The sequence below is a fragment of the Brassica rapa genome, chromosome A07, assembly GCF_000309985.2.
Source record: "Brassica rapa cultivar Chiifu-401-42 chromosome A07, CAAS_Brap_v3.01, whole genome shotgun sequence".
NCBI classification, from domain to species: domain Eukaryota; kingdom Viridiplantae; phylum Streptophyta; class Magnoliopsida; order Brassicales; family Brassicaceae; genus Brassica; species Brassica rapa.
The window spans coordinates 24,310,172-24,327,526 of NC_024801.2; the positions used below are offsets into that span (position 1 = coordinate 24,310,172).

General features: G+C 35.8%; 3 protein-coding genes across 4 annotated transcripts; 2 read left to right on the forward strand and 1 right to left on the reverse strand.

The window, feature by feature from the left end:
* Positions 1–1,946: 1,946 nt before the first annotated feature.
* LOC103831320 (fructokinase-like 2, chloroplastic) lies at positions 1,947–4,544 on the forward strand. Its single transcript, XM_009107217.3, has 5 exons — positions 1,947–2,234; positions 2,381–2,718; positions 2,787–3,442; positions 3,521–3,992; positions 4,072–4,544. Exons 1-5 carry the CDS (start codon positions 2,194–2,196, stop codon positions 4,416–4,418), a joined length of 1,854 nt encoding a protein of 617 aa, XP_009105465.1. The 5' UTR covers positions 1,947–2,193; the 3' UTR covers positions 4,419–4,544.
* Positions 4,545–5,007: 463 nt separating this feature from the next.
* On the reverse strand, positions 5,008–10,729 carry LOC103831322 (serine/threonine-protein kinase 3). Its single transcript, XM_009107218.3, has 18 exons — positions 9,858–10,729; positions 9,694–9,782; positions 9,507–9,614; positions 9,243–9,350; positions 8,999–9,089; positions 8,754–8,806; positions 8,560–8,622; positions 8,177–8,221; positions 7,924–7,959; positions 7,356–7,411; positions 7,129–7,210; positions 6,771–6,896; positions 6,564–6,675; positions 6,175–6,325; positions 5,811–6,030; positions 5,520–5,720; positions 5,362–5,447; positions 5,008–5,270 (listed from the first exon to the last, which is right to left on the reverse strand). The coding sequence occupies exons 1-18, from the start codon at positions 10,459–10,461 to the stop codon at positions 5,171–5,173; spliced, it is 2,331 nt and encodes a 776-aa protein (XP_009105466.1). The 5' UTR covers positions 10,462–10,729; the 3' UTR covers positions 5,008–5,170.
* Positions 10,730–13,601: 2,872 nt separating this feature from the next.
* Positions 13,602–16,213, forward strand: LOC103831323 (nuclear transport factor 2). Of its 2 annotated transcripts, none has more exons than XM_018653338.2 (9): positions 13,602–13,881; positions 13,964–14,178; positions 14,340–14,598; positions 14,681–14,892; positions 14,967–15,132; positions 15,207–15,322; positions 15,412–15,477; positions 15,551–15,611; positions 15,699–16,213. In XM_018653338.2, exons 2-9 carry the CDS (start codon positions 13,987–13,989, stop codon positions 15,956–15,958), a joined length of 1,332 nt encoding a protein of 443 aa, XP_018508854.1. In that variant the 5' UTR covers positions 13,602–13,881; positions 13,964–13,986; the 3' UTR covers positions 15,959–16,213. The 2 variants fall into 2 exon arrangements, with proteins under 2 accessions (XP_018508854.1, XP_018508853.1); XM_018653337.2 differs by having other exon boundaries at positions 13,615–13,881; positions 14,675–14,892.
* Positions 16,214–17,355: the final 1,142 nt, after the last annotated feature.

Here is a 17,355-nt window from a genome sequence, read left to right on the forward strand (position 1 = left end):
AAAAAACTTCATATGAAACTACATGCAACTTTTGGTTTAATGTGTTGTGTATGTATATAATAAGTTACCGTATTACATAAAAGTTTATAGCTATATTTTACAATTTCTTTCGAGATTCTTTCCTAATTAGAAAATGAAGGAATTATAAAAGTAAGTTTTAAAAGCAAAGTCAAAAGGAAAGTCTACCAAACCCACTTGAGTTTGAAAGAAACACACAACGCTAAGAAGCATCACAGTTCACATCACAAGTAGAGAGCTCTCTACTCATTTAACTCACAATTCGCAGCTTCTACTCTTCCTTTTCCGGAAACCCTATCGAGCTTTCTGATTTGACTTGTCTTTATTATTGCCTTTATTATTAGTTATTGTTCCTAATCACTTTCCATTATGTGTTTTCAATTTAGACAACATATCATTACTTGATCTTTCTCGTACCACTTGTGAAAATGTTCTTAATACATACTCGTCTTTATCTTCAGCCTCCATTTTCGTTTTACTTAATATCTGTTTTGTTGTTAGAACATATTTTGATTCTGTTTTTTTAAAGGCTTTTATTTAAAATATTTTTGTTTAGTACAGCTGGATGGAATTAAAAAGAAAAGAAAAACAGAAAAATACACAAAGGCAAAACCTTAGATAACCGGGTTTGGTACGATTCTCTAAACCAAGTAGATAACGGAATAACATGAGTCGAAGAAGCTCGCCGGAGCCTACCGCCAGAGACATTCGCCATGTCAGCTAAAACCATCGTCCACCGGAAAAACTGAAAGACCTTGAACTAGAAAGAGAAGCAATTTTCGATGAAGAACTCAACCGAACCAGCTGAGCTAAGGTGGCACAAAACAACCAAGCCAAAACGCCGACGACGAGGACACAAGATCAGATGAACGTGAGTTTAAATGGTTTTTTTTTTTTTTGGAACACACGTGAGTTTAAATGGTTAAACTCAATTATTTACAACAAAATAAGAAGGGTTTGAAAGGGTTAGATCACATGATTATTGGACAGCCCAAATTTTTTTAAATTTACGCTAAATTTATTTTGAGAAAATAATTTACCCTAAGTTTATTCTGAATTTTAATTTTCCAACAAAATTCCAAAATCGTACATTTGCAAATTTATGAACACTAGGTGTTTTGACCGCATATGCCGGCATAATCTTTTATAAATACTTATTAATTTATGTCTTATTAATCTAAAACTCGCATAATACGTTATTATTTATGTTTTCAGATAGCAAAACAATATATATAAGAATTATATTATTTTTGTAAATATATTTTTGATAATATATTATATTATTTAATATTTAAGATTTAATATAATATAAAATTTTAATATTATTATAATATAATTCGTTTTCGATTATATATAAAATTTATAAAGAGTAATTTTAAATTAATAAATTAGTGAATCAGTTAAAAACTAATAATAAATCAATAACCTAGGTAAAAGTCTAAAACATAATAAGAGTATGAAAAGTAATAAAAACTCACTAAATATTTAATATAATATATAAATTAAATATTATTAAATTAAAATTTGTTTTTTAATTATATATAAGATTCATTAAGGGTATTTATTAAATTAATAAATTAGCGTCTCAACTAAAAAATAATAATAAATCAATGATTTAACTAAAATTTGATAAAAATATGACAAATAAACAAAATTATTTAAAATTATGGATAACATGAAAAATCAGTAATTTTCAATAGTATAGATATTTGCTCATATGTGTGTGAGTTTCCTGTGGGCCGAGTAATATTAAAACCCTTGTATTATGCCTTTGGGCTTTAAATCTAATGGGTATTGATCATCGGGTTGACCAAAAAAACACCAAATCAGTATTAAATAGATTTTAAACCAATACACTGTATGTTGGGTCAACCGAATAATATTAAACTAAACCTATTATAGTACTATAAAGTACGAGACGTGATGACGTTTTGTCACTTTTAGCAAAGAACGCTTGCCGTTTTATCGAAGCGCTAAAACCCCCTGAACCTCATCCTCTTCGCAGCTACCTCCCCAGTCCCCGCTAAGGCCTCTCCTCTTTCAGGTTGGAGCGAGAGCTTAAACCCCAAATCTCCTATCAAAGTTCGCTCTTTTGGGTTTCACGCTTCTTCGGACTGTATGGGTTGCAGAGTTTAGTCTCAGTACAAGTTCGTTTAGTTTCTGAAAGAGCTCTTCATGGCGTCTCTCTCCTTCACTCAGTTCCTACCATTCCCCAGGTCTCTTTCTAATATTTTTGGAGTTTTCTTACATGGGTTTTTATCGATTCGCTGCAGAACTACTTGTGTTCTGTTCTTTGTGCCCAGAAATGTGATAAAGTTTTGTGCTTTATGGTTTTGCTCATAGTCGTGCTTGATTCTCTCAGATGCAATTCAGATGTTATTCCTTGTCTCCTACCACTGGGCTTTGTGAAGTTTCGAGGTGAGAGATTGAACGGGAAGCAAGGCTTTTTAGTGGTTGCTGGTAGGAGAAAGTTATCAGAGTCTGCACCTCTTGATGAAGAGGACGGTGGAAACGGCGCTGTTGGTGGAAAGAAACCAACCAAAGCTCCTAAGAGAAGTGGGGCGAGAACAACCAAGAAGAAGGTTGTAGCAAAAAAGGATGAACCTTTAGAAGAAAGCTCTCAGCTTTTGGTAGATAGTGATGATGTTTCAGACAACGAAAGCGACACAAAGGATGAGCCACGGAGAGCTAGAAAGAAAGGTAATGTCTTTCATTATTTGTTCTCAGTTTGATGATTTCCTCAAATGTTGATTTCAACGCGTTTACAGCTTCACCAGCAGCAGCAGCTTCTTCTGATGTGGAGGAAGCAAAAACCAAGAAGAAAGTTAGAAGAAAGAAGACTACTAAGAAAGATAAAGAAGTAGAGGAAGGTTTAGTTACATATGATGAGGCTAGTGATGTCGAGGAACCTTTGACTGTTGAAGCCACTGATGCTGACAGTGAAGGAGAAGAGATTGATCTAAGCAAACACGAAAGCGAAGATATTAGCCACACATACGGATGGCCTCCTCTCGTGTGTTGCTTTGGATCTGCACAACATGCTTTTGTGCCATCAGGGAGACCAGCGAACAGGCTTTTGGATTACGAACGACAAGAAAGGATGAAAGACGCGGTGTGGGCTCCGGAGAAGTACATCAGAGCTCCTGGAGGATGTGCAGGAGGTGTTGCTATTGCTCTTGCGAGCTTGGGTGGTAACGTTGCTTTTATGGGCAAACTTGGGGACGATGACTTTGGTCAAGCCATGTTGTATTATCTGAATGTGTGCAAAGTCCAAACGAGATCGGTGAAGATTGATAGTAAAAGGGTCACTGCTTGTTCTACTATGAAGATCAGCAAGAGAGGTCGCTTGAAATCGACTTGTGTCAAACCATGTGCTGAGGATTCTCTTTCTAAATCTGAAATCAACGTTGATGTTCTCAAAGAGGTAAAGATTGTCTGGGAGATTTTGGAATATGAACTCATTTTCTTGTTCACTTATCTCTTCTTCTTAACTTTATTGCAGGCGAAAATGTTCTACTTCACGACGCATTCACTGCTGGATAAGAAGATGATGTCAACTACATTACAAGCCATCAAGATATCAAAGCAACTAGGGAATGTCATTTTCTATGACTTGAACCTTCCCTTGCCTCTATGGCAGTCTCGGGAAGAGACCAAGAGTCTCATACAAGAAGTGTGGGATCTTGCGGACGTCATTGAAGTCACTAAACAGGAACTTGAGTTCTTGTGTGGAATCGAGGCAACGGAGGAGTTCGATACTAAAAACAATGACAGCAGTAAGTTTGTGCATTACGAGCCCGAAACAGTGGAGCCGCTTTGGCATGAGAATCTCAAGGTTTTGTTTGTGACCAATGGCACTTCTAAGATTCATTACTATACCAAAGAGCACAATGGTGCTGTTCTTGGAATGGAGGATGTTCCCATTACTCCTTTTACTAGGGATATGTCAGCATCTGGAGATGGCATTGTTGCAGGTACATTTTGACTTTTCTTTGTTTTTTATAAGTATTAGATAGTTATGTTGAGGATTAACTGAACTACATTCTGTTTCAGGTCTGATAAGAATGCTTACGGTTCAGCCAGATCTTATGAATGATAAAGGGTACTTGGAGCGGACAGCAAGATATGCAATTGAGTGTGGAGTTGTTGATCAATGGTTGCTGGCGCAAACTCGAGGATATCCTCCAAAGGATGATATGGAAGAGGAAGATGATGATGAAGAAGACGAGGAAATGGAATCAGATCCAAATGGTATAAGATCGATAACAGAGAGGGAATACCGAACCTCAAAGCCTTATGATGAACCAGATGGTCCATACGTTATGAAACCAGAAGAGGAAAGGGAGTACCGGAAGCTAGAGCTTGTTGGTTCAGTGGGTGAAGATGATGATAGTTCTTGATACTAATAAGTTTTTATTCTTTTTTTTTTTGTTTGTTAGTTCTCTTCCTTGTTCACATCTTAGAACATCTCAGTAGTGCGTAAACTTTCATATGTTTCAATATTTCACTCACCATTTCAAGTAGTACAAAATCAACTATATAAACCATAATGATGAACGCAACCTAAAGGGTTTCGTAGTGTGAGATTAGAGTAGTAATGTCATTGGGATAAGATAAGTTATGGGATTGCACCAATGTGAACCCTTAAGGAACAATAAACTTTCTTTTCTAGCAACTCTACTACGTCCTGGTAGACAACTTCCTGTGAACAGAGGAAGGCAGTTTGAATCTCAGGTCCTTTTGTTTCCGGCTCAACGGTCTGCCTTTGCTTGCAGGATCTCTGTGTTCCCTCACATCTGCTATTTTCCAGATACAGATCTCTGATTCTGCAGTGCAACTACAGACTCCCAAAAGAACACTGCACTCTTTACTGCTTTCCTTGAGTTTGTTTCCTTGTTGAAGCTTACTGGATCGGCATCTCCTTGAATCGATGCAAGTCCTCTGTAACTTGCAGCAGCCTCTCTGGCCCTGGAGATGATACCTTCACGGTGAAAAAAGAAGAATATGCATTTCATGTCCGTAGCAAATTTGCAAAGAGGATACAAAACTGTTTGTTTTACAGAGGTAAAAGAGAAAAAAAAAGTTCAGGAAAACTACTTATTGAGACAGCCTAAATACAAACAGTAGGCTGCAAATATGAACAGAAACAATATTAGAGGCGAAGAATTGTGCGAAGAGTATCGCACAGATTCTGAATAGTTTGTTGCTCTTGCGTTGCTTGCATTTCCTGGAGCGGCATCTCCTCGTAACACCTGCGGATCCAAAATTTCACAAAATGGGTTTCTAAACTTATAGGCTGACGTAAACAAAACACCCATCAAAACCAGTTGGCTATATACGTACGCTCTGTGGTAGGCTAATACTTGTGCCAGATTCATCAGTGGAGGGCTTGACGTCAGTCTCTGGTATACACTTGGAGGAAGAGGCATCTGCATTCCATTTCATAGTCCCATGTTATGTTATATAGAACTCAAGAGAAAGGGAGGAGATATAAGTTTGACCTCGTTTTGTCCTCTTCTTCCCTTTTTAGATTGGGGATCGGAAGTGAAGAGCTCCTGAAGCGCTTCAACAGCTACAGTTCTATTCCCATCCTGTTGCATGCCTCCGATCATGTTCTCTGACAAGAGTGCAATTGGGGATATATCTGTTGCTCTCAAGAATGGTATGGGTACAGTGTTTCCAGCTGCGTAGATTGACCACAACTGCTATGTGCCAAATTTATCAGGAAACGAAACAGATATTAACCATACAAAAATGCATTGAGAAGACTGTAGAAAAAAGAATTTACGGACCTTATCTTGCAACGCAAAAGCTTTCTTGCCAACAGTTTCACTCTTCAAGGTAACGCCACTTGCATCACTGCCACCTTCGGTCTGTGTTCCAGATATGCTATTCAGCTTCGTTTTATGCTCAAGAGATATCGAAACTGATGGTGGAGTTCCCCGCACGCTTTGTGAGGTTGATTTGTCAACTGGAACGTCGGTAGCAGGAAGCTTCTTCTTGTCATGGATCCTAGCCACCAGTATCAAGTACATCATCAGATACTGATCTCGATATTAAACAGGATGACACCAAAAGAAATATAATCGCATGTTTGTTATCAATTGGACATGTTCCCAGAAAAAGAAAACCAAAAGGGTTTCAAAGATTAAATACCAGGAGCCAGCTACTTCATCTCCTGAGAATCCGACAAAAACGCCATCAACCTGAGAAGGTGAAGATTCTTTCTCTTTGGCAAGTTGAGCCCCTGAGTAACTCTCTTCTGTCTCATCCTCACCATGAACGATCATAGTTCCAAAATCACCACCTGACAACATGAGCCAATGCAAAGCTTAAGTTGGTGCGCTTTGAAAACCAGGATGAAAGAAAATTCACAACAGCGATCCAATCGTGTGCTAACAAGGCTGCTGAAGAAATCATCAAAACATCACCCGCAAGAGTTTACTATACATCGGCAAGAAAATGCACTCGATAATTCTCATGATGGCAAGGAAATGCAAATTGTCAACTTGTAAATTACTACGTAACAGTCTGTAAGTACTAGCCTTCTCCAGTGCTTGTTGGAGGTGCTTCGGTGGTATTTTGATATCCATTATTAGGATGTTTATACGGAACAGTAATTCCCATCTCATCACTTGATTTTGGGCCCAGTGTTGACTGTAACAAAATTATAATATAACTTAGACAACTATAACTTGCAAAGATATTCGGAAAGAAGAGGGGTAGACTAAGAGAGATGACTGTTTACATACAGTGTCCTCCGAAGAAGCGACAACATTTTGCGCTTGCAGAGCCATTGAAGCTCTGATTTGTCTAGACTTCTCAATCTTTGGCGACATTGCGGAAGCCCCCATTTTACATCTCTGAACAAATTTGTGCTGAATTTTAAACAAAAAAAAGTAAACGGCATCAGAATAACAGAGAGATCTTAAACACTAAATAGCATAGCTGTGAAAGTGGTGGTAATTCTGACAACTCAGGTTGAAGATATCCTGATAATGAAAAGAAAGAGTCAAACACTCACACTTAGCTGAAAAGATAGAAAACGAGAGCATAGAGACACACATACTAACGATCTCTGGCGTAAAGCAAAAGATTATCATAGTTCACCTTGAGCATCTCATCTGCAGTTGGGCGAAGGCGTGGTTCCTTGGTGAGGCACTTTGCAACAAAATCATGAAAGACCAGAGACCTGCAGAGGGTAGCAACTAAAAGTTGAATACAACATAAGATACTGCAAAGATCTCCCTTTAAAGGGAATTGCTTGGATGATGTAGAAAATTCTCTTCTGCCTTACGACAACCAACGTGACAATTCTCAAGAGGTTGAAGACGTACCATTTTTCTTTATCTTCAAGCATTGGAGCTGGCTCGATCGATATCATGAACAAAACCTAGCAAAAACAGATGCCTGAAATGAGATAAAAGGGTTCACAGAAGAACTTTATGCACCACCAAGTAAGTAAACAAACGAAAATTTCATTCTTTTACCTAACTCACTACTAATCAACCAAGAGAAGACCTTAAAGAGCATTTCAAGGCCTCCATTTTCTAGCCTAACAACTCTTATGTTTATGAAAATTTCTTGCAAGATCTATACAGAATCCCATTTTAATACAAGCTGCTTGGCATTGAATTGATAACAGACCAGCTCAAATCGCTTAAAACTAGAGTTAATGAACGGTCTGAGCCAACCACATTTATAGAAACCCTTGAAACGAAGCCAAACTCAACCGATGTGCAAGGAATTGTTATAGGTTTGGCCTAAGTCCAGATTCGCTTCATTCCAATTTTCCACAAAAAAAAAATTCATAACCAGAAGAAAAGAAAAAAAAGAAGCAGGACTGCAAAGCATCTGATCACTTGGAAACATAATAACAAAAGCAAGATGGCTTATTATACCAACCCTCATCGGATGAACTGCAGATCTTGGAGGAAGCCCCTGTAAAGCAGCACAACTAAACGTCAGAAGGCAACCACAAGAAGATTAAGATTAATAAATATGCAAGAAGCGAGTGAAGTGACGAGTGCTCAAGTGTGTAATGAAAGTGTACAACAATTTTCTTCATTTTCCCTTAAAATGTCAGGTGAGAACTCAGTACAGTTAAACTACCAACTACAACACAATTGTAGTCCTGAAAGAGGTAATTTCAAATTACCTCTGCCATCTCAATTGCTGAAACACCAAGAGCCCATACATCCACCTGTAGTGAAGAGTCCAAGTGTCATCAAGGAGAAAAAAAATCAGTGATTCCACTCTTTAGATACTTGTGCAGCTATAGTTTCTAACTGGCTATACATCAGACCCAAATTTCTCAATCAATAGGATCCGGTAGCGCTGGTTTGCACAACCATATTTGGTAAAACGGTAATTACTTTCTTTAAGAGATATAATACTAGGTTAGTGGACGTGAAGCTTGAACTTCAGAATTCAGATATGGAAGGAACCATTGCATCAGTCATATAATCTGAAGTTGTGTACATTGATCGAAAAAATTTACGGAGTTTAGCAGACAAAATTATTTTCAAATAGGAAGCATACCTTCCCATCATAACGGTTTTCCTGAATAACCTCAGGGGCCATCCAATGCGGAGTCCCAATGAACTTCAAACAAGACAAAACATTAACGAATCTCACCATCAGGCACAAAACATCTTCAGGGTAAATTCTTTTCCAATTAATCAAAGGCAGCTTGATGAATTAACCACAGCAAACTTTATTCACCAAGTATTTACCGTGTTTCGCTTAGACATAGTCCGCGTAAGTTGAGCTGCAACCCCAAAATCACCTGTAAAGATCAAGGAATTAAACTTTAGAATCAGTTTGCGGTTGTAAAGCAATAAAAAGAATTTTTAATTAACAACTGATAAGGCCGAGCTAGATTTCAAGCTTAAACGCATAAAAGCCAGCATGTGCAATAGAAACAACATATGTAAACGCCACTCTTCAAGTAGGTGGATAATTCCCCAAGCTAACTTACCTAATTTGACCTCTCCTTGTTCGGTCAACAAGATATTTCCACCCTTGATATCTCTATGGACTTTGAATATTGAGTGCAAGTAAGCAAGGCCCTACATATAAGACGTAGATACAAACAGAAGTATTAGGGCCTAATCACAAGTTGAAACAGATGTGTTCAAGCAGCGAAGACGAGCACATCCTTTTATGCTTCTATCTATTCTATCCTATAAAATGAAAATGAAAATTAAAAAAAAAGGTGATACCTTCAACGCCTCTCGACAAATATATGCAATCTGATACTCCTCTAATGCCTCCTCAGTAACATTCATCAAATCAGTAACGCTTCCACCTCCACAATACTCCATCACTATCTGCCAGACGACAAAAAATAGTGACTAGAGAGACTGTATTCTCAAAAAAAGAATACATAAACAATAGCATATATAGTAAAAACTAACTGATGCCAAACAGTAAGAGCTTCTCTATCAAGCGAGAGCTACTAATTCTATGGCACAGATGCTGCTCACCCAAAGATAATCATCTCCTTGGAAACTACCAAGGTAACGGACAACATTCGGATGATTACACTGCTGCAGCATCTCAATCTCACCGCGAATCTCCTCATACCCCTCCTCCTGTTAAAAAATAAGAAGCGTGAATCACACTGAGTGCTTTAACATTCAAACTTAAGCCAAAGGACAAAGCTTTCAATACCCCTTCGGTAAGTGAAATGACTTTAATAGCAACAATCTCAGACGTTTTCAAATCCCGAGCCTTGTAGACAGATCCATATGATCCTTTCCCTGCCAACACACAGATCTCCAGTTTTCAATGCCTGAGAGATCATATAACTAAATCTTTGAGAATAGTAACTTTACCAAGCTCGTTGAGGAATTCGTATTTGGTGGTGGGATCTTCTCTAACGCAATCGGGAAGGGACGTGGTGGACATCTTACTGCTCCGCTGCTGCAACGAAGGGGTGGATTTACGGTTGTTCTTGCCACCGAAGCTCGATTCCTGCATACTCGCCACAGCTCTTCCCATAGTTGACAGATCCGTCTCCTTTCCCTTTTTAGACGAAGAAGGCTTCACCACAACGAAGGTACCGTACTCTCCCTCCTCCTCGTCGGAAGAAGATTCTTCATCTCCTGGACTGTTCTTGCTGTCCTTCTTCACAATCATGGTGCCGAAGTCTCCGTCGTCGTCGTCCTCGTCGTACGAAGCGCCGCCGCCGCCGAAGTCCTTGGGGAGACGCTTGAGAAGAGGAGGAAGCGTAGAGTCTTCGTCTTCGTCTCCTTCGCCGTCGCTGTCGCTCTTGTAGACCATTGTAGCGTATAAATCGACGGTTTCGTCTTCATCGGGTTTGTCTCGATCTCGGCGTTGATCGGAATCGGAGTCGGAGTGGACTACGAAAGTGGAGTAGAGGTCGGGTGTAGGATCCGGTTTCCGGCTCCGACGAGATCTCGGCGAGTTGTGATCCATCGTTGCCTCTACAGTTGTCGCCGGGGAGCAAAAGAGTGCGGCTCGTAATCAAATTAAACGTAATTTCTAAAAATAAAAAATCCAAACTGGAATATTAATATACTTGCATTCATATTAGCCTAATTCATATAGCTTATTGTCGACCAAAAATATACTAGAAACATCAATTCAAACTTTTCTATATCTCATTTCGTAATAGAGTTTATGTTTGGAATAAAAGAAGTGGACAACTCTAGAGTTTGTGTTTTTAATTGATGTGTCTTATTTATGCTCTCGTGCTTCATTAGTTCCTTCCTTGTTTTGTGTTTTAGATATTACTGGTGAAATTTGAATGTTCGACCTTTAGAAAATCTTATGGCAAACAAAAGATGTTTAACTAAGTTAGAATTACCTATTTATGAGATAATGTAGATTTTATTCAGCATTTAATTTTATACAATTTTATTTTTATGTCAAGATGCTAATTTTAACTTTTAATATCATGTACGATATGGTCTTACTATTCAAAATAAGTATCAAAGTTTTAAAAAGTCTAATGAGGCATTATGTTTTGTAGGTGTTACTCGGTTTGTCTGTGTACGAGAATACAAAAAGGTCTTCTTTTTTTGGTATTGTTTCGAAGATCTCAACTATTGATAATATATGATGTTAATTGACTATTGTTGTTTTGTTGATGCTTCAAGAGTTGTGATTGTTTCTAATAACTTCAGTGCCACTGAGATTCTTTTTGATCCAAAACTACAATAAGCGTTTGATTTCAAATCTAAGTTACCTAATTATGATTTGGTTATTGCTAGAGAAGACTTTGATCTAAAATCTATACCTTTTTAAAATATATCTATATGATGATTTTTTTCATTAAGAATCCAATAAAATTTATAAGAAAAATGAATGTATCGAATGAGGCATGTTGTGCTTATTAAATATTTTTGCTATAACAACAATCGAATATGGGTTGAACTTATAGACCCTGGATTTTTTTTTTTTTAAATTGACATCTAATCTTCTTCAGTAACATTATATAAAGAAAATAATCCTAAGACTACCAACCTTGAGTCACGAAAAAGAAAAATTAGAAAAATATCATCACTCTTGATACTGAATAAAATTTTGTTAAAGTCAGAATTAATAAAGCAAATAATTCAACTTTTAAGTAGAAGAATTGTGTTTAAACCTACAAGCCATTAGAATTTGATTAAAGATCGAATGAAACACACAAAAAATAACTTAATATGTATATATAATTAAATAATTTAGTTTGAATACAAAATTAATATTACTGTTTTATTGAGAATATATATTAATCCGCACAAGGTGCAAGTCCACAACTAGTATATATATATACATATAATTTTTTTTAGTTCTAATGTTCATTTTATTTAAAAATTATTTAATTAGATACAAATTTTAAATTAATATTATAAGTTACAAAATTTCAATATTCATATCGGTAATCAATGTATTAGTTATATTATTTGATTCATAGTTTTATGTATGGAACGTAGATTACAGATCAAAATCTTTTCTATAGTAATAATTAAATTAAGAAACTTTGATTTGAAATTAAAGACTTATTGTATTTGGATTGAAGAAATCTAGTGACACTAACAAGATTATAAACAATCACAATCTATAAACGATAGACAAAATAACAAAATAACAATAGTGTAGGGATGTTTAATCTGGTAAAACCAAGCTATTTAAAACCGAACTGAACCAAACTAAATAAACTGAATGGATATTATTTTCAAGAAACCGCAATATATGGATATAGTTTAGTATATTAATTCATCCAACCGAATAAACCGAAGAAATCAACTTATTATATATAATTTTTTTAATAATTTGTATTTGGATCAATATTTCTAACAAAAATTAGAGAAACGGACTACAACATTAGTCATTAAAATCAAAAAATAAATATAAGATAAACTTAATTATGATATTATTGGTAGGTATTCTTAATATCTATTTATTAATTAAATGTTCTAAATATCATGATAATTATATATTAAAATAATTTTTAAAATAATAGTATATATCAGTAGAACAGGTTAATTTTTATTTATTATCTTAAATATCATGATAAATATATAGTAAAATAAATTTTTTAAAAGAATATTAATTAAACTAACTATTTATCTTAAAATCATGGAGAATATGACAAGTAAGAAAATTCACTAAAATTATTAACTAAATAATATCATGATAAGTATATATTAAATATATATATATATATTTAAAAATAATTATATATATATATATCGGTAGAATAGATTAATGGTTATTAATTATCTTAAATATCATGATAAATATATATAATAAAATAAAGTTTTAAATAATAATATATTAAGTTAATATTTATCCTAAAATCATGAAAAAGATGATAGGTAAGTAAAGTCGCTAAATTCATGGAGATGATGAAAATTAAACAAATTCACTACTCAAATAATAGTTATATTATATATATATATATATATATATATATTAAAACTAAGGTATAGTTAATATGTGAATCACAATTTTAGCTAACTAAATGATTATTTATTAAAATTCGGCACAAATGAATGTAGGTCACTAAATGTTTTTGTTTATTAATATAAGTAAGTTTCTTATAATTTTTTTTTCAAGACTAAATCTCATCTAGATCTTATGATATTTTCATCTGGTGTGTCATTCGTTGTACCTAAGAATTAGAAGGAAAAAATCATTCCCAACAATATAAGATACATTGCCTTTTGTTGCATATATCATATCTCCAAAAAAGTAATTAAAAAAAACTAACGATTTAAATAATAAGATATATATGTTTCAATTCAATAGTTTTGTATTTAGATATGTATCTTGAACAATATAATAGTTTTGCAGTATGATATGTATCTTGAACAATTTAATAGTTTTGTATTTAGATATATATGTTGAACAATTTAATAGTTTTGGAGATTCACAATCAATAATTTAATTAGTTGAAGGAAGTAAGACTGAATTTTGCTAATAAAATTAAAATCTTTAATAGTCAAGACTCATTAGGTCAACGAGAAAAGGAGATTAAAAAGTAAAGAACATAATAAAAGCATCGGCAGTCAAAACCAAAACCAAACCAAAAACAAAACCAAACCCAAGTTCGAGTTCCTAAGAAATAATAAAAGTTAAAGACGACCCGACCGACCCTTGTTCTTCTACATATATTGAGTTTCCTTTTTAGTTATCTCTCCCTTCTCAAAACCAAAGCAGGAATCTCTCTGTCTGCGAGGGAGCGCCTCCTCTAAAACCCTATTTAAACAGCTCCTCTTCCTCCCTCATTCCACCAAATCTCTCTCTCTCACTCTTCTCTAAACCTAAAAAGCTTCCTCCTTTTTTACTCTCCTCGGTTCCATCGCTCTCTGCCAGGTCTCTAAATCCGAATTCGATCGAAAAGGGGTTAGCTTTTGATCTAAAGTTTTCGATTTGAATCTTGATTTGGTTCGTTTTTGATCTGGAATTTGTTTTTTTACCCTTGCAGGACGTGTGTGTGTGTGTGGAGATATGGCTGCTGCCGAGGAAGGTGCTGTGGTTCACCCGTCTCACGAAGAAATCTCTGAGGCTTTTGTTAATCAGTACTATCATATAATGGTAAACGCCACTGATGAAGCTTACAGGCTTTATGTTGATGGTAGCGTTATCACCAGACCTGGAGGAGGTCCTCATGGTCCCATGCTCTCTTTTACATCCCTCCAGGTACCAATTAATTCTCAGTTAATAGTATATTGGTTGCCTTATTAAACTTATCAGACATTAAATGCTGTTTTTAATCATAATGATTGTATTGTTGGTTTCTCATTCTTAATGAGTTAAGACTCTTGTGGACTTGACATTGTTTTTTTTTTTTTATCATACAGGCTATCAAGGAGCACTACCTAACCTGTGAATATAAGGGAACTACATACGACGTGCTCAGTGTTGATTCTCAAAGGTCGTTGCGAGATGGGATACTAATCATGGTTGTTGGTTTCTTGACTGGTAAAGACAACCTCAAGAGGAAGTTTTCCCAGACGTTCTATCTGGCGCCTCAGGACAAGGCCTACGTTGTCGTCAATGACATGTATCGTTTTGTTGATGAAGAAGAGTCTTCCCTTCCTCCAACTGTTGTTGAATCTGGTAAGTGGTGGTCTAAGTCTTGTATTCATTATTTTAACGTATTCTTAATGGATGATGAGAACTACTAACATTGCAGTGCCAGAAGCTGAAGTGGCGAAGCCAGTTGATGAGGTTAGCAAGACCGAGCAGGTCAAGAAGGTCATCGATGATGCTCCTGCCAAGAAGTCTGTTAAAGCTGCTGAGGCTAAGAAGGTTGTTGCTGGAGCTGCTCCTCCTCCTGTTGCTGCTCAAAAGCCTAAAGAGCCAATTGCTGAAACTGCTGCTGATGGAGCAAAGAAATCTTATGCTGCGATGGTGAGTTTTCGGTCATGCAGATTTTGACTTTTTTACATGTGACATCTATGTTAAAGTGATGTTGGTGATTACAGGTTCAATCACTGTTGAGGAACGCTGCTCCCTTCCAAGCTAAAGCAGCCCCGGTTCAGAAACCTAGATCCATGGCACCACCAGCCAAAGCCCGTGCAGCAGCTCCAGCACCTGCTGTTGTTGGTAAACCTGAAAGGAAAAGTGATCAGAGGATCGTTGATGAACCAGGTTAGAAGGCAGAGACCATTGTCATTGGATTCTTTTACTGTCAGATGGTTAATATGTTGTTTTTTTGGTTATAGGAACTTCGGTATTTGTGTCAAATCTGCCGATGGATGCAAAGGCGCCTCAGCTCTATGAACTGTTCAAGGACTTTGGTCCTATCAAAGAAGGTGGAGTTCAAATCAGAAGCTCCAGGGTAAAATGATCTTCAATCAAATCTCTTGTCTTTCCTTTTAAAGAAAGCATAATCAACAATACTAAACTTGTTTACTTACTGAGTCTCAGGCTAGTGGAAGATGCTTTGGTTTTGTTTCCTTTGAATCTGTTGCATCTGTCCAGAGTATGCTTAAGGTAATTTTACAAAATACAAGATTCTTGTTTCCCTTTTGAAAAAAAAAACTAGTATGAATATTAAATTCCACAGGCTGCCAAGAGCAACCCCTTCAAGCTTGGGGAGCATAAGCTTCGTGTAAAGGAAAAGCAAGGCAAGCTTCTCTTTCGTTAAACCACTCTTATCTAAAAAAATAGTAGTCAGTTTCCTAAACCTTTGTATGGTTATTTTGATTTTGCAGTTGAGTATGATGGAAGCAAGCAGTCTGGTGGGAGAAGTGGAAGCAAGGCACAGAATGGCTCTGTAGATGAGAGCAAGACTCCTACTGGTTCTGTAGATGAGAGCAAGACGCCGAGTGGGTCTGCAGATGGAAGCAAGTCTGAGAATGGCTCTGCAGCAGGTGGGGAAGATGATGATGGCTTCAAGACGATTACAAGCCGTAGGAACAGAAGAGGAAACGGAGACAAGAAAAACAGTGTAACTCCTAAGGTCAAAGCTTGATATAATCTCCTCTCCTCTGCAAACACCCAACAAGTACAAGAAAGAGTTACAGCCTTTGATAGAAAATTAATTGTTTGAAGAGAAGGGAAACTTGAGATAATTTTTCGACATTACAGATTTACATCTCTTTACTTTGTTTAGGTCTTTTTTTCTTACTCATGGTACTCATAATAGTTCTTCTGTTGGTTTTTGTTCTGTCTTTTCACCAGACAAATTTCTATTTTCCATTTCTTATATTCCAAAAAAGAGGTTATTGGAACGTTCGCCTTTCTCCGTTTTTTTTTTCCTCAGTGTATTGAATCTGAAAATTTGAAGTGACTTAAGTTCGATGACTATTAGAATTCGGCGTGATTTTGGTTAAATAACTCTAGAATCTCATATAAAACTATGCAACTTAAATTTTTATTTTTATAACTAAATTTTTTTTTTCAAACATTCTAAAAATTGTTCATAGTGTTTTATAAAATGACAAGTTCAGTAATATTAAATTTTAAAATATTTTTCTAAATCCTCGTTTGAATAACAGTGAATTTATTATTGTATTTTTTACACCATTGTTAGCCTTTATGGTGAAAGCTAAAACAAATACAGATATGTGAAAGTTTTTAAAGCGTATCCAGTAAATCATAATCATCATTGAATTTGATCCAAAAAAAAAAAATTCATCATGGAAGTTTCCTCACTTTTTAATCACACCGAAGGAGTCATATCTTTGAGTTTTGAAAATTTGATCCGGACATGCATGTATGCCGTGGTTTCATTCAGTAAGTTGACATTACTTTTTATTTTTAACGCTGGATTGTATTATTAAATCTTATAGTCAAAAAGTTCTAAACAATGAGAATTATCAAAACAAAAGAGTAGAAAATGGATACACCAGTAGGGATCCAAAGTAAACTAACAACACATCTTGCGAATGGATGACTAAAGATTTTCATATAAAAACTCTATATTGCTTTTGGAGAAGCTGAATCTCAATGGAGATAATCTTCATATTAATCCAAAAACACCACGCTTCAGAATGAATTGAGAACGATTGTCACTCTCTTTTTAATACTCCAGTAGGAGCCACTGAGATAAGACAACTCTTTATATTGCTCTATTGATAATAATAGAGTCAAAGAAATTACCGTTCCATTGAAAAACGATTTTCATTACTTTTTGTGGTTTATTGAAATTGTTTTTACTATGAATAGCTAAATGTGAAGAGGGTCCTAAGAAATCAGCTGTCTCGACCTCTACTGAGCAGTGAGCAACTCAGTATTGCAGACTTGGAGCTACACTTAGTTGTGTTTGGCTGCGTATATCATGCGACATTTCATCTGGTTTAGTGAACACTTTCTTCACACTTTTTCTTTCAGACTAATAGGGTGTCATTTAACTTGAACGCTTAGATA